General features: G+C 57.2%; 2 protein-coding genes across 4 annotated transcripts in view; one reads left to right on the forward strand and one right to left on the reverse strand.

The window, feature by feature from the left end:
• The window catches only part of Fscn2 (fascin actin-bundling protein 2, retinal), a 10,562-nt gene extending 5,374 nt beyond the window's left edge, over positions 1 to 5,188 (forward strand). The window contains exons 2-5 of one of the 3 annotated variants that reach the window (XM_005350853.2): positions 3,055 to 3,211; positions 3,642 to 3,764; positions 3,949 to 4,181; positions 4,262 to 5,188. In XM_005350853.2, the coding sequence (XP_005350910.1) occupies positions 3,055 to 3,211; positions 3,642 to 3,764; positions 3,949 to 4,181; positions 4,262 to 4,467 (719 nt within the window). In that variant the 3' untranslated portion in view covers positions 4,468 to 5,188. Of the gene's footprint in view, positions 1 to 3,054; positions 3,212 to 3,641; positions 3,765 to 3,948 lie in introns of all 3 variants that reach the window. The other 2 variants (XM_005350855.2, XM_026780406.1) reach the window with 2 other exon arrangements.
• A 100-nt stretch (positions 5,189 to 5,288) lies between these two features.
• Positions 5,289 to 15,252, reverse strand: Faap100 (FA core complex associated protein 100). Its single transcript, XM_005350856.3, has 10 exons — positions 15,041 to 15,252; positions 14,819 to 14,937; positions 13,408 to 14,363; positions 11,910 to 12,066; positions 10,726 to 11,495; positions 9,900 to 10,036; positions 8,918 to 9,034; positions 7,134 to 7,220; positions 6,721 to 6,856; positions 5,289 to 6,560 (listed from the first exon to the last, which is right to left on the reverse strand). Exons 1-9 carry the CDS (start codon positions 15,203 to 15,205, stop codon positions 6,725 to 6,727), a joined length of 2,640 nt encoding a protein of 879 aa, XP_005350913.1. The 5' UTR covers positions 15,206 to 15,252; the 3' UTR covers positions 5,289 to 6,560; positions 6,721 to 6,724.
• Between the last annotated feature and the right edge of the window lie 973 nt (positions 15,253 to 16,225).

Below are 16,225 nucleotides of genomic sequence, written 5' to 3' on the forward strand. Positions count from 1 at the left end.
GAACTCTGGGGAGCACTGGCCTTCTGTGTACAACACCCTGAGTTCCATCCCCAGCACTAAAGAAAAAAGTCAAGGCACTGGGTAGGATCTTGTCTGTGTGGATTACTTTTCAGCCTTTAAGATAAAAAAGTGTGTGTATATGTGCGCATGGGAGGGGTGTGCCCACGGGAGGGGTGTGCGCACGGGAGGGGTGTGCACACGGGAGCTCAGGTGCCTGCAGAAGCCAGAGTGGGTGTCGGGTCATCTAGAACACTAGCTATAGGTGGCCATAGACAACTGGGTAAGGGTGCTGAGGACAGGACTCAGGTCTCTGCAAGAATGAAATGTCCTTAAACCCTGAGCAGTTTCTCCAGGCTGCTTTTGTCTTTTAGCTTTTATTATTAGCTGGGTGTGGTGGTGCACACCTTTAATCCTAGTACTTTCAAGGCAGAGGCAGGTGGATCTCTGTGAGTTTGGGACCAGCCTGGTGTACACAGTGTGTTCCAGCGCTACATATGAGATCCTATTCTGAAAAAAATAAATAAAATTGTGTGTGTGTGTGTGTGTGTGTGTGTGTGGAGAGAGAGAGAGAGAGAGAGGCACACAGCATGCCATGACACACTTGTAGGGGTCATTTTTCTCCACCCTCCTTTACATGAATCCCTGGACCAATCCCAGATTGTCAGGCGTTCGCAGCGAGCACCTTGTCTTGCTCAGCCACCTCACTGACCTCTTTTCGGCATGTTGATGAACCTGTTGTGAGTCCTTCCCTTTCGTGAGTGATCTCCTAAGCTTCCCTGGGCTGGTGATGCTGCCAGCTGTCCCAGCCTTGGGACGGATGTGTCCGGGTGGAAGTGATTCTGGGTTCAAGGTAGTCTAAGTGGTGGATTTGGGTCTATTTGTCCTGGCCCCAAACTTGTCTCCAAGTCAGGAGCTGCCTGTGAGTCATCAGTGTGCAGCTTCCCCCATTGGACTTTTTTTTTAATATTTATTTATTTATTATGTATACAATATTCTGTCTGTGTGTATGCCTGCAGGCCAGAAGAGGGCACCAGACCCCATTACAGATGGTTATGAGCCACCATGTCGTTGCTGGGAATTGAACTCAGGACCTTTGGAAGAGCAGGCAATGCTCTTAACCTCTGAGCCATCTCTCCAGCCCCACTGGACTTCTTTACTGCCCCAACCATAGCCTCCACCTGTCCCTGCCCTCATGGTCACAGCAGGGCTCACGCGCAGCGCAGCTATGAACATTGTTTCTGCTGGCAACAGACAGACTCAGCCCCTCATGAATCCTATCAGGCATGCCCCACACCCACCGTCCGGGCCGTCTGGACTCTGGGATCGCCCACTGCCGGGTCAGCTCCCTAGAAGCAGGTGACCACGAGGAGGAAGATGCTTGGTAGCATTCTGTCTGCAGAGGGTGATATGGGGACACAGCACCTTGGCATGTGACACGGACATGTGGCAATGGCTGAAGACAATGAATGTGCGAGTTGGCATGCCCAGCTAAGTCCTTTGACCTGGTTCTGCCCTCTGTCCCTGCAAGAGGCTCTGTTGAAAGGCCACTTGTCCTGCGCCCTGTTGCATTCATCCATGAGACTCATTACCCAGACTTTCCCATTGACTTCTGTTTGCCATGTGGATTGGTTCATGAGGTTAGGGGTGGCCTTGGTTCCACCTGTCCAGCTCAGCAACCATTACTACAATGCTGAAGCTGGCAGAGATGGGGACAGTTAAAAAGACAGTTGGGCCAGGTCTGGAGAGACAGCTTAGGAGTTAAGAGCACAAGCTGCTCTTCTAGAAGACCCAGGTTTGATTCCCAGTACCAGGAGATCTGAGTTTCTCTTCTGACCCCTGAGTTCACTACACACAAGTGGTACAGACATACACACAGGCAAAACACTCATGCACATAAAAACTAAACCCTGTGAGTTCAAGGCCAGCCTAGTATACAAGAGCTAGTTCCAGGACAGGCTCCAAAGCTACAGAGAAACCCTGTCTTGAAAAACAAAAACTTAAAAAATCAAACTGCTGGGGTCTGGAGAGATGGCTCAGAGGTAAGAGCACTGGCTGATCTCACATACAGAGGTCCTGAGTTCAATTCCTAGCAACTACAAGGTGGCTCAAAACCACCTGTAATGAGATCTGGTGCCCTCTTCTGGCCTCCAGGGGTACACGCAGTCAGGACATTGTATACTTGGTAAATAAAATCTCAAACAAAACAAAACGAAACAAACTGCTGGGCCCTTTCCTGGGATAGGCTGGCTGCTTTTCTGCAAGGAAGCAGTGATTCAGGGTGAATATGGCTGGGCACAGTCCCCAGGAGTAGAGAAGGGCGGTAGATCTCATAGATCTCAGGGTCTCCACTAGGAGCTGCTATGGTTGCTCCCCTTCTCTCCAGCAGGGCAGGGCTGGCTCCGCTGTGGCCCTACAGACAGGCTTTGTCCCTCCCTCCTCACTTGTTACCCCTTGAGCCCTAGGGCTCCAGGAGGTTCTACCTGCCATACTCTTCAGAGTATCCGGATGCCAGGAACCTGATGGGTTTGTGGGAGGGGGCCAGAGCTTAGGGATGATCCTGAGGAGGCTTTGGTGCCTGCATGCTGAGCCAGGACATGGAACACTTGTTCCATTACACAAACCCTGGGCGGGCCCTGGGCAGCCTGCCTTCCCCTAGGGCTCCTGTGTGGGCGGTAGGTAGGCTCCTAGTCCCTGGCTCCGATCTAGGTCACCTCAGGGGGAAGGTCAGAACCCCCCTGCCCCCAGCAGCTTAAGAGCGAATTATAAACGGGTTGCTGTGAATCTGGGGTCCAGAGAGCAGCAACGAGCAGATTGCTCGCTGATTAGCAGAACGGGGATTTGCCAGCATGAGATGCTATTCAGGGGAGGGAGGGAAGAGCTGGGTCAGGAGTCCACCCTTTAGAGGCCGCCTGTGGGGTGCACTGGTCCCTAAATGGTCCTTCTCTGACACCCGAGAGCTCTAGCTGAGACTCCCTCCGGCTTTGTGGCTTCCCAAGTTTCCCCATCTCTTGCCTCCCAGGAGTTGTGAGGAGCTTCACTGTCTTCTCCCTCCAGGAGTCAATGTCTCAGCCAATCAGGACGAAGAACTGGACCACGAGACCTTCCTGATGCAAATTGACCAGGAGACAAAGAAGTGTACTTTCTATTCCAGCACTGGGGGCTACTGGACCCTGGTCACTCATGGGGGCCTTCAGGCCACAGCCACACAAGTGTGAGTGCACCTGTCCTTATCTCTACCGTCACTGCCACCATCACCATCACTCACAAACATGACCATCACTACCCCCCCCTTTATTATTTTTGAGACAGAGATCACTGTGTAGCCTTGGAACTCACTATATAGACCAGGTTGGCCTCCAACCCAGAGGTGTGTCTCTGCCTCCCGAGGGCTGGGACTGGAGGCACGTGCGCCACTGCCCCCGGTGACCTCGACCACTTCTGTCACCACCGTCATCACCACTGGCACCCTGAGCTATGAGACTAGCAGCCTAGATAGCAAATGTTCACCGGGGTGGGGAGTAGCTCCAGGTGGCCATGGGTGTTTCTGCAGAGGGCGGGCTTCTGTCTCATCCCTGGAACCCATGGAGGAAAAGGGGACCAAACTCCGCTCCTCTCTGAGATCTTGCCTGCCCTTCCCTCAGTTCTGCCAACACCATGTTTGAAATGGAATGGCACGGCCGGCGGGTGGCACTTAAAGCCAGCAACGGTCGTTATGTGTGCATGAAGAAAAACGGGCAGCTGGCCGCCATCAGTGACTTTGTGGGTGAGCGCTCTCTGCGTTCTGTAAGTTGGGCAGCTTTCCACCCCGGGTCAGTGCATCTGAGGTCCCTCCCCATTTCATTCATCAGGGAAGTCAGATCCAGGGTGTCTTCTCCTTTACTGTCTTTGGGGAACCCAGGGTGCTTTCTCAACACCTGTACATTAGCAACATCTAAGGACCCCCGGAACCCCAAGTCCGCAGCCTGCATATGGTAGCCAGGGGCAAGAGTGGTCCACTCCGTCCTCTCCCTTAGGTGGAGACGAGCTGTTCATCCTCAAACTCATCAACCGCCCCATCCTGGTGCTGCGTGGCCTGGACGGCTTCGTCTGCCACCGCCGGGGATCCAACCAGCTGGACACCAACCGCTCCACCTACGATGTCTTCCACTTGAGCTTCAGGGATGGCGCCTATCAGATCAGAGGTGCGGGAACGCAGGCTGCGGGGAGGCAATGGGGGGCAGGGGATGCCCGGGCCCCCGCCGACCTCCAGCCTTGCCCCCAGGCCGCGGAGCTGGCTTCTGGTACGTTGGCAGCCACGGGAGCGTGTGCAGCGACGGTGACCTGGCGGAGGATTTCCTCTTCGAGTTCCGAGAGCGTGGCCGCCTTGCCATCCGCGCCCTCAGTGGCAAATACCTGTGCGGCGGCGCTTCCGGGCTGCTGCGCGCTGACGCAGACCTGCCTACAGGGGAAGCTCTTTGGGAATACTGAGGACTCACAGGGGCCGACCCCACAGCCCCACCATTAAACCTTTGTTGCGCAGCTGCCGTGGGCTTTTCGTACCCTAGAGTCTCAGGGTTCCAACTGCTCAGCCCTGGGACCCCACCCATAGGAAACCCTTTGCCCCTTTGAGCAAGGCTCTCCTCGCCTTCTACCGACCTAAGACGCAGGGCCATGGCTGGAAGCGGGGGCTGCCAGACCCCTCACCTCACCTCGCTCCAGCAGTTGTTAGGCTTTGGGTCAGAGATTAAGGAAGGCCATCCTAACCTAGGTAGACCTGATCCTTCTTGGGACCCTAACGTCCTCTCCAACTACCCAGGACAAATGAGACCCACAGAGAGCTGCAAGTCTAAGACAAGAGCGTGTGTTGGGGTGGGGAGGCAATGTATAGCTGCAGGGAAAGGCAGGAGGCATGCTGGGAAGGAAGTTATGGCCAGACCCCCACCCCCACTCCCCCTTCGCTTACCCAGAGCAACCAGGGTCACACACCAGGACACATCCCTATTGACTCTTGGAGCTGACCTAAGTGGCTTCCCCGGGTGCGCGAGGTCTCAGAACCTGGTGGTCCAGGCCTGCGGTGTCTGGCATGAATGGGGGACAGCACACAGGTGTTGGACAAGACCAGGGGACCCAGGTGAAACATGGTGGCCCTGACTCCATGACGACACTCAAGTGAGATTCTCAGCTAAGCCTGGTGTTTCTTTCTTTTTTTTTTTTTGGTTTTTCGAGACAGGGTTTCTCTGTAGCTTTGGAGCCTGTCCTGGAACTCCCTTGGTAGACCATGCTGGCCTCGAACTCACAGAGATCCGCCTGCCTCTGCCTCCCGAGTGCTGGGATTACAGGCGTGCGCCACCACTGCCCGGCTAAGCCTGGTGTTTCTTCAGCTCCAGTGGCCATCTGAGCCTGGTGCCGGGCCCTACCAATTCTCAGTGCTAAGAATAACAAGTCCAAGTCCAGATGTGTCCAGGGGCCCAGGGAGGCTGATGAGGTGACATCACCAGCAATCCCTGAGGACACGTGCCTCAGCTCCCAACCTGCTGGAGTTTAGGCTAAAGACAAACCTGGCAATTTCTGTGGACTATAACAGCAAGGAGGGGACACCAGAAAAGTCAGCTGTGACGGACAGAAGCTAGCTCAGCCCGGCAGACCCTCTTTGCTCCCAGGCAGGCCGCCCGTCCTGTGGGCTGAGCCGGCCTCTCTAACTGGTTCAGAGCAGACACTCATGCACGCTACGACACAGCTAGAGGCTCCCACGCAGGAGTTGGCAAGGGTAGACTGAGGGACCAGCTACGGACAGGGCTCTTAGCAGGCCAGCAGGTGAGGTAAGCTGGCAACCCTGGCGGTGAGCACCTTGTTACAAAAGACTTGTACAGACTCCGGGCGGTGTCAAGAGAGGCCATTCCATCTCCTAACTGCCTCCTCCATGGAGGACTCTGTCCTGGAGGATGGACAAACGCCCACGTAAATACCCTGTGTTGTGACGGTGGCAGCTCAGCGTCCAGACCTTGAGGTGCAGATCTCGGGCCCCAAGTGGCCGCAGGAGCCCCGGGGGAGGGTAGCTGGGAAGGGCTGCCCACCACCGGCACAGAGCGCAGTGGACTCTGAAGAGGGTGAGGGGCGGGAAGGGAGCAGACGCCAGCTGACACGGGGGACATCAGGAAAGGGCAGTTTGCCGGCACACCACGGCACAGACGGCACTCACAGCAGCTCTGCAGACACGCTCTTCCCCCATAGTGAAAACAGCACCAGCAGCAGGGCAAGGCCCAGCTGGGGGAGGAGAGCTCAGGCAGCGGGCAGTTTAGGGGAGCCCTCCCTCGGTCTTTGTGCTTTGGTTGCAGTGAGCTCTCTGCCCCCGGTGGCTCCAGAGAGGCGGCCAGTGCTCCTGGGGTGTGGTGGGGTCAGCAACCGAACAGTCCCACACCCTCAAGTCTGAACTCCAGTAACCCTGTGTCTCCATGGCCCAAGTATTTGGGCACCGATCCTTCCCATTGGAGGTGCAGAGGTTCCAGTACAGGGGTGTAGCCCAACAAGCCCCAGAACTCAGCCTGGAGCGTGTCCCGCAGTGAGGAGAAGCTGGCCAGCAGCTGTCCGGGAGGAGGCAGACATAAGAGGCGGCTAAGCCTTGTGGGTTCAGACACTGCCCAAATCTTTCTCACACCCCACTTTTTCAGCCCTCCTGGCTGGGGCATCCTTCCCCACCCGGGCAGAACCACAAAGGTCAGCACACAGAGGACTAGGGCATACCTGGTCACAACAGGACAAGGCTAGGGTTGCGGAGCTGCCTGTAAACCTGCAGCAGCTTCTGGGCTATGCTGTAGGAGCTGACCTCATCCTCGGTGCACAGCTGGTCACGCAGGGTCTGCACCTCGCGCAGCAGCTCCTGCGGACAGCAGTGCAGCTCAGCCCGTACCCCACCTAGGAACACCTTGTGCTTGGGAGGTGGGAGATGGGTCACAGGGCCTTAAATATGTGACACACAGCCACGTGGGTACGGCCAGGGAAGCAGGAAGTGGACACGCCCTATACATCTTGACCCCATCCAGAGAACCCAGCCCACACTGAAAACTGGGCAGCCCCACAAGGCTGGTGCCCCTCAAGTCCTGTCTTCCCTACACGTCATCTGGGGACACTCCTCATACCCAGGAACTGGGGCTCACCTGGTGGTTGGCGTGGATCTGGTGTAGATATTGCATTCGGAGGTCAGGTGGGCTGGAGCCTTGGGCAGCTTGTTCTGTGACCATAGTCTGGGGGACAGAAGGGTTGGGGGGCAGGAACTGGAGGATGCTTCCCAGAGTGGATGCCTGGGTTCAGAGGCCAGGATCTTCACGCCCTTCAGGTAGCAGTGACACGGTGACCACTCCTTATCTGTCCCACCCTGTTCCCCAGGACTTTCCTCCTCAGAGCAGCAACAGCCCTCACCAACAGTCACTAAGAGAGACGTTTCTGGAGTTTAAGTCAGGGCCTTAAATAACTCAGAGGAGCCTCAAACTTGCTATGAAACTTAGGCTGGCCTTGAATTCCTGATCCTCCTGCCACAATCGACCAACTGCTAGGATTTTGGAATGTACCACTAGGCCTGAACAAAGGGACCTTTTTTGTTTGTTTGTTTTTAAGACAGGGCTTCTCTGTATAACAGCCCTGGCTGCCCTCGAACTCATGGAGATCCGCCTGCCTCTATCTCCCAAGTGCTGGAACTGTATGCTACAATGCCCACCTTAAAGAGCCCTTTTAAACCCTTGTCTCACTTCTGTGGCTCAGACAGACTTTGGGCTGGGCCTTAGGCAGAACCCATCTGATAAATTTGCTCATACCCTCTGCAGGCTCACTCAGGGCTGGAGTTCATTCTCTCTTCCTGAAAGCAGTCTAGCTTGCTAAATGGCCTTTTCAGATATGAGCAAAGGCTCCCAGAGGCAGACCTGCCTAGGCTGAGCATCCACCTAGGGTCCTAGAGAATGCTGTCTAAGGGGAAGCTAGTATCAGGCAAGGTCCTAGAGGTTGGGGAGATTCCTGTCTACGGACCACGGCGATGTTTGGCTGGTCCTGCAGTCTGGGGGCAGCTGTGCCATGTGATTCCCTACCAAGGATTGACTGTGTCCCCCTGAAATCACAAACCAAGTCCTGACGTGAGTTCCTCTGAAGGCAGCCTTTTTGCGATGGGGTCTTTGCAGAAGACCACGATAAAGTCACTAGGGTGGCCTTACTCCTACGTGACTGTGTCCTTATTATGGGAAATTTGGGTAAAAGCTGGCAGAAGTTCTTGGGGGCTGGCTGGTGGCGCCACTGCTTTGGAGTCTACAGCATGGGGCCTGAACTCCCGACAACACGAAGCCTCAACCTTGCTACGTCCAGTTACTGTTACACCGCTCACTTCACAACTGGCCCAGGACGAGGTGACTGATCGCTGGTCATGTGCTAGGGCTGACCTTCCAGCTCTGAGAGCAGCTAGCACCTGCACCTGGCCCTCCGTCCACAGAGTACCTGTCGGCTCGGGAAGCAATGCTAAGGCACACAGGGAAGGGTTCTGGAGGAGGCTACAGCCAAGAACTAACTGAAGAACTGCTGGTGGCCACCGCAGACCTTGCCTGAGCCCAGGCCACACCAGCCTCAGTTGTGTGTGTGGGAGGGAACAGAGCCATGCAGACGGGCACCAAGGGAGACTCTGTGCTCGAGCAGTTCTTTCTGAACCTAGGACCTCGCTGGGCAGTTCCTTGGCCTAGGATGACAGGTAATGACTACAGACAGATCAGACACAGACTCAGCCATTTCTGAACTTCCAGGGGACACGAGCTGATGCCACCCCTGGAGAACAGTGTCGTTTGCGCAGAGGTGGCAAGATACCATGTTGCTTGCAGCAGCCGTGTGGGTCCACAGATGAAACCCAGATGGCTGCCTCCGCCTGCAGAGCCTGTTCCCGAGCCCCAGATTCCGCTGGCTGCGGTACCTGCATGCGTCTGATGATGGCATGATGCGCCCTGCACATGTTGGCCAGAGAGGAGCTCTCCACTTGGATCTCCACGGCCTGGATGGGCCCTGCAGGGCTCAGATCAGTCACAGCTACCTGCAACACATGAGGCCCTGAGCAGCTGCGCATTTTAAAGGCGGGAAGGCTGGGGAACCCGAGTAAGAAGCCTATTTGCAAGGGGCAGCCGTACGAGGACGACTCGGAACCCAGTCCTGTGGGAACCACCTCATTCTGAGCTGCACCAAGACCTAAGCTAAGCTTGGCTCTATGCTAGGAACGGAGTGAGGGCTAAAGTGCCTGTCTCTCAGCACCCTCCAGGGGGTCCTGATGGTGCTGACTCCACAGGCTGAGGCTGGGTAGCCCTGGCCTGCTCTTTACACAGTGGCGTAAGACCAGAGCCTGGGGGCTACAGAAAGGTCTTGGCCATCAATGTAAGCATGGACTCTGTCCACTGGCCAGGACCACTGCTCATTCTTAGCCTTGGCCAGTGAGGTAAGGAGTCTGGAGGACACGGCCTGATAACTAACATTCCCTGAGTTCTGGGAGTAGGGCCCACGGCTCTTGGCAGACACGGCTTACTCTCCAAGAGTCTCCATTGCAGGGGATCCTGACTGCTAGGAGGACCCCAAAAAGAGGGTGTAAGAGAAGGAAAGGCTGAGGGGATGGGCTGTCTCACTTGAGGATCCTCAAAGGGGCCCGTCACCCTCTGGTGGTCCAACAGGTGGGCTGCTACTGGCTTGGGATGGTCAACCAACAATACTGTACTTATTGCCCACTGTGACCGTAGCGGGGCCCGTGATGGATTAGACAGGGCTGGTCCTCCCAGGGACCCAGTCTTGGTGGGGCAGACGAGACTGAGAGGCAGGTGAGAGAAACTCTCCATGAGTGATGGGCCAGGGACCCACGGAGGACTGAGGGCCTTGAGGCCCATCCCAAGCACACGGGAGTGACCCCTGCTTGCCTCACGGACGATGAGGTTGACATCAGTACCATCTGGGGCTACGCCCTGGATGGAGGACAGGGTCTGGGCCCTCACGACAGCTGCGGCAGCGTTCTCGGCAAGGAGCCACTGCAGCGTAGCACTGCACAGGTGGAAACCTGGAAGAGAAAGGCGCCTGCTGGGGTGTAAAACGGCACCCGTGTGGCTTCCCTCAAATGTCCCCTTTCCAATCCACCTAAGTGTCCCAAGGGCCCACAGTCCCACCACAAGCAGGGAGCTAAGCCAGTTACCTGAGAGGCAGGTAGGCATAGGGGGTCATCAGGAACCATGGACCCAGAAGCCCACTTAGAAGCCCACTCGGGGAGGTCCTACAAGGCACAGGCTACAGTCCTAACTGCGCCCTGGTGCACAGACATAAATGCTGTACAAGACAGCTTCAGCTCTCCCCAGGACAGAGTGAAGCCAGACACACAATCTGACATCCACTAGTGGCAGGACAGAGGTACCAGCAACCAGGACACTTCTGCCACAGACCCAGCACCAAACAATACAGACAGTTCAGCACACTGTGGGAACAAAAGCCCGGCCAAGTGTTCTCGCAGATCTCAGACAGACCAGCTTCTGGTGCTCCATGTGTGAGAGCTCACCAAGCTGTTCTTTGGTGGCATCTGCCACCGCTTAGGTTGTACCTCCGCACAGGTTTTAAAAAACACACAAGACCCGACACAAGACTCCTACAGCAATCAGGAGGTAGCGGAACTCATAGGAGCCACAGGGAGAGAGGAACATCCTGCTTCCACAGGCTGCAGGGCCCTGAGGCCAAAGTGAAGCCAGTAGTGCCACCAACCTGAGTGACCGTCCTCCAGGGCAGTTCTGAGAAGCACCGCGGACACCCTGATGGACGCTGTAGATGGAGGCAGGTACTTGGCCCGGAGGGAGGCAGCGCCAGTTGGCTCACTGCCGGGGGCTTGGCAGGCCTTCAGGAAGGTTTCCACGGGCTCACAGGCAGAGCCAGGCATGCAGGGCGCCTGCGCGGGTTGTGAGGCCACGCCAGGGAAGCGCAGACACTGCAGCATGTCCACCGTGCGCTTGCACAGGGGCAGGCAGACACCCTCTTGCTTAGGAAGATTGAGAGGGAGCTTCTCCAGATAGGGGACCTCTAGAGGGTCGGAGGGGGCCAGGGCCCCACCCACCACTTCCTTGAGGCTATAGTAGAGCCAGCAGGACATGGTCACTGGCAGGTCGAGCATGCCACTCTCGCTAGGACCCAGGGGCAGCGTCACTTCCCGCCGACTGCCCGGGCCAAGTCTGTCCACTGGAATGGTGTAGGTAAAAGCTGAACCAGCCCCATCTAGGTCTAAGGCGGAGGAACTAGTAAGCACCTGGATACACAGGGTCCAGCCCTGGTCCAGGCTGAAGCTGCTGCTATTCTCCAGTGTACAGGTGGCCATCAGCATGTCTCGCAGCTCCAGGCGGCTCCAGGAGGTAGCGATGGTGCACGAGATGGGCCGGGCACCGTCCTGGCTGGACAGCAGGGCACAGCTCACATTCATGGCCTCGTTGAGACTTGTTATGGCCTTGTTGCGCTGGTCAACAGCCTTCTTCAGGAAGGACACTCTGCAAGGCACAGACATGACACCCAGGAGATTGAGACCACAGCAGAGGGAGCCATATCTGGGTAAAGCTCTCGGAGCACGGAGCACGGGAGTAGCTCCTCGGCCCAAGGAGCGGGTCTTTCCCTGTCTATAGGAGGCAAGACGGGATGGAGGAGACACTGAACCGGTTTACGCCTGTTACAGATGAGCTAGCCCTACAAATCACCCCGTGTGCACACGAATGGCTCCCTCTTCCCTTCGCGACACTCCTCAGTGACAGTATGACAGACAGTAGCCGGTAGCCCTACGGGAATATCCTCAACAAGTCACAAGGCTGTAAGGCCCGCAGACCGCCAAGCCTGGATCAGTGCCACCCAGGATGCTGCTTCCCAAGGACAAGACACAGGCTCGGCTTGAGCCCGAGCCCGCAGCTCACCTCTCGGAGACATCACCGATGTCCAAGAGTAGCTCCTTAATTTTCTGGCCTGCATTTGCCACAGCCATTTTGGCAGGCACAGGCACCTCAGAGTTCAAGTCCAGGACGCAGGAGATCAGGCGCCCTTTAGAAGACAGGGCCAGGAGCTCGGTGCTACCTGATGATGGACACATGCAGGGCCAGTCAGCAGGTCTGGGGCAGCGGCCACGTGCTCATCAGGGTTTGCTCTGGACTCCAGGAAAAGGGTTGGCAAAGGGCCAGAAATGAGGTTACGGGGTGTGTGTGGCGGGGAGACCAGGGAAGCCAACACCAAGGGGCTGGGCAGAGAAGGTGACCACTGGTCTCCATACACGTTTTGAACTGCTTACACGGGGCGACGTCAGCCCAGATGTGATGCCACGGTAGTGACCCACACAGGCAGGGCAAAGGGGGCCAAAGGACACTGCAAGGCATCTGACCACTCAAAAGGGCCTCAGTCTGCAACAGGCCACATAGAGCAAGGCCGGTGGGCTTTCCAAAGAGAAGCACCCTGGAGGCTGAGCTACGCTCACCTCATCCTCACTGGGACATCTCAGGAAGCCTGGCTTTTCCGCCACATCCGCCTGCCTCCTTCTTGGCACTGAGGGGATAGAGGCTGCCCCTGCCAAAGGTCTGCTTGCTTCCCTACTCCCAACACAGCTCTTACCCTGAACCCTGAAGCAGGCAGTTTAGAAGCCGAAAGTCAGTGCCCAGGTGCCCTGGTCTATGGCCACACCCACCCCTGCCCCAACCCTGTGGTGGTTTGGCTCTTCCAAGCCTTTTCCTCCAGCAAAGCGTTTTTGGCAGATTTAACGTACTAGTAGCTAGCCGGGCGATGGTGGCACACGCCTTTAATCCCAGCACTCGGGAGGCAGAGGCAGGCGAATCTCTGTGAGTTCGAGACCAGCCTGGTCTACAGAGCTAGTTCCAAGACAGGCTCCAAAGCCACTGAGAAACCCTGTCTCGAAAAACAAAAACCAAAACAAAAACAAACAAACAAAAAAAAAAACGTATTAGTAGCTGACCTTAATGGGAAAGCACTGTGGGGTGGGGAATGTCTTTCTCTCACCCCAGAGTCAGGCAAACCCAGCTAAAGCATTCTTAGAGAACTCCGAGACACCCTCTGAATGGCTCATAAACAGGTCATCCAGCAGAGAAAGCAGGCTCATCCAGCTCTCAGAGGATGCGGGGAGGCTTGGCCTGACCTGATTTGAGGCCTGCCGTGGAGGACGCTCTGACACCAACCCCACAAGCCACAAGTTGTGAGCGGCACTCGAGGAGGGGCCAGAGCACACTCAGGAAGGACACGCATGCAGAGGTGCCTCGACCCTGAGACAGGAGACTGGTTTGTGATGGGCCTGGTGAGGAAAGCCTGTATCTGCTGCCTTAGAAAAAGTCTCACCGAAGAACAAAGAAAGGAGCAAGGACAGCTGAGGGAGAGACTGCCCCAGGGCTGGGTGACAACTAAGGTAGCTCGTACCTGTAGATGCCCTTGTAGACACACAGAGGGTGACAACACTGCAGATGCTCAAGCTGGCAGGGCACAGCATGGAAGGCAGACCTCCTGTGACCCCGTCTGGCTTCTCGAGGTTCCAAGGAGTGTCTCTCCGAGCCACGTCGACCACACAGAGGTTTGAGGGGGTGCTGTGGTACATGCGGCCATTCCTGCCACAGGCGGCACAGAGCACAGGCCCCGGGAGGCTGTACTCGCGAAGCTCTGGCACCAGATTCCCCGACTCGCTCCAGCTGGCCTTGATGGCCAGTGTCCGGCCTTGGTGGCCAAGGGCTACGAGGCAGTCAGAATGCACGTTCTCATTGGACGGCAGCTCTCTTGCCTCTTCCTCAGCATGCGGCTCTGCCCTTAAAGCCCCGATGAAGACCACAGGCTCCTCCAGGTGATGGAGGATCTTGACCAGGACCTTAGGGTCACCGGGAGCTAACTCGCAAGTAACCAAGGCCTTCAGGACCACACAGCAAAGCTGGCCATCGGGGAGACCGCAGAGGATCACGGGGGACTGCAAGAGGGTGGCGTCAGCTCCGAAGAGGAGACCAAAGAGGGCCTCCTCTAGCATGAAGCAGCCACAGCCCTCGGGGTGACCATGAGGCGCCCTGGAGTCTGGTGGGAACACGCAGCACAGCACTGGCAGGAAGCTGGGGGCTGCAGGCTTCTCGGGCACCCCACCTGGGGGGGTGCAGGTGGACAACTCCACCTCACCGAGCTGGCTTCCAGACTGAGGCTCCTCCCCTGGGCAGGGACGCTCGAACAGCTGCATCTTCCACTGGGTGGGGCCCTGGACCAGGGTGACCAGCATGTCATCCAGCACACTGAAGGCACAGAGTGCGGCGTCGGGGAGGACACAGGCGTCAGGGTCCACACGGATCACAGGGAAAGGGCGAGCCTCATCCTCTTCGTCCTCACAGGCCTGGGTCACAGACCTTCAGGGACAACACAACCGCGGTCAGTACTGGGTGGGGGAGCCTCATGTCATAGCAATAACCTGTCCTGCTCTGAGCAGGCTAGGCAGAAGACACCACATGCATCCATCCAGAGGCCATTCGGCAGGTCACACACGCCGTGTGACACGTGGATCAGCCAGAAGCGCGGCTCCACAGACAATGCTGCCAGGGTTGCACCTGGGCTGTGTATTGAGTTTCCCCAGCATAAGCCAATGGCCAACCAGCCTTTGCTGTCACCACCAACAGGAGACACCTCTTTCTGGGACCACTTTGAGGTCTTGCCAGACACCGAGGGCAAGAGCGGTTGTGTTCCTGGCTGCGGGCGGCACTACCTGAGCCTCAACAGCTAAGAACTTCTCGGAGGCTGACACTCTGGGGTGCAGGTCCACCCGACGTGCGGACCGGCCGGAGCCGCGCGGGCCACGCCCCCTCACCTGCTCTGCGAGTCCAGCGACAGACAGTAGATGCCAGTCCGGGCGCACAGGACGTAGAGCGCCCTGCGGGTGGCCAGGAGCTGCAGGTGCCACACCTGGTCGGGAAACTGGAACACCGCCTGGGCGCCGGGAGAGCGAGGTCAGGCGAGGGCACGCGCGGCCCCGGCTCACCTCGGGAGGCCGCCGCCCGCCCGCCCGCACGCCCGCCCGCCCACCGCTCACCGTCAGCATCCCGCCCTCCTGGTCGTACACATAGACGAACTCGCGCCCCGTGGACAGAAAGACCTCCGCCTCGTGACGCAGCACATGCGGCTTCCCCCCCGCCCGGCCTCCGAGCGGGCAGCAGAAGTCCGACAGATAGTGCACGCGTGGGGAAGCGCCCGCCATCCTGCGGGCGCCGGGCCAGAGCTCAGCCGGGAGAGGCGGCGCCGCCTCCAGGCTTTACGGCCGCCCACTGCGCGGCGCGGCCTTCGCCGTAAAGCGGCCGCTGCGGAGGCGGGGCCGGTGCTGGGGCGGGGATGGCGATTCTGCGGTCCCGCGAGCCGGCGGGAACGCCCTCCTGGCTGCACAGAGCCGCGGTTTAGAGGAACGCGGGAAGCCTGAGGGCGCACAGATGGGTAGCCGTCTTTCAAGTCCACTCTGGCCCAGGGAGGGGTCCTTGCCTCAGACCACCTACCTGGTGAGCAGAGTAGGGTAAGGTTGTCTGCCACACCCGGTTTTGTGTCAGCACTTGGGGTGACACCAACATAGCATGGACTCTTTGGAGTTGGGTGGCTCCGTACGCTGAGCAGTTCCGTGATCAGGGTAAAAGAGACTTCGGGCCAGCCAGCCAGAAGCGTCTTTACAAAGGGATTCTGAATTGGCAGAGGACGCTGCGTGCCCTAAATAGCAAGGTCTAAGAAGGCTTTCCATTTTCTTCGATGACAGTTCCACCTGCTGCTCTTCGAGGGCGCAGGCTGAGATGAGAAGTGGAAGATCAGGTATTCCCACTCCTCCTAAACACTCATCAGGAACTAGATGCCTGCCGCTGCCTAGGCTCCAGTAGTGGCAGCTCCACAGAGGCTGGGGCAGGATTGCTCGAGTAGAATGTGGGGTCAGCTCAGGAAATAAAATAATGCTCTCTTAAAATGATGACATAAGAAAGCATTGTTTTATCTCCTGAGCTGACCCCACATTCTACTCAAGCCGGGCAGTGGTGGCGCACGCCTTTAATCCCAGCACTTGGGAGGCAGAGGCAGGCGGATCTCTGTGAGTTCGAGACCAGCCTGGTCTACAAGAGCTAGTTCCAGGACAGGCTCCAAAACCACACAGAAACCCTGTCTTGAAAAACCAAAACCAAACCAAACAAACAAAAAAAAAAACCCCAAAAAACAAAAAAATGATGACATAATAATGTCTCTTAAAATA

The sequence above is a fragment of the Microtus ochrogaster genome, chromosome 7 (genome assembly GCF_000317375.1).
Source record: "Microtus ochrogaster isolate Prairie Vole_2 chromosome 7, MicOch1.0, whole genome shotgun sequence".
Classification (NCBI taxonomy): domain Eukaryota; kingdom Metazoa; phylum Chordata; class Mammalia; order Rodentia; family Cricetidae; genus Microtus; species Microtus ochrogaster.

Coding starts and splice junctions, on each gene's coding strand:
- Faap100 (XM_005350856.3), bottom strand. CDS start 15,205: ATGGCGGGCGCTTCCCCACGCGTGCACTATCTGTCGGACTTCTGCTGC. Junction 14,364..14,818: donor TCGCTGGACTCGCAGAGCAG/GTGAGGGGGCGT, acceptor TTGTCCCTGAAG/GTCTGTGACCCAGGCCTGTG. Junction 11,496..11,909: donor ATCGGTGATGTCTCCGAGAG/GTGAGCTGCGGG, acceptor TGTGCCTTGCAG/AGTGTCCTTCCTGAAGAAGG.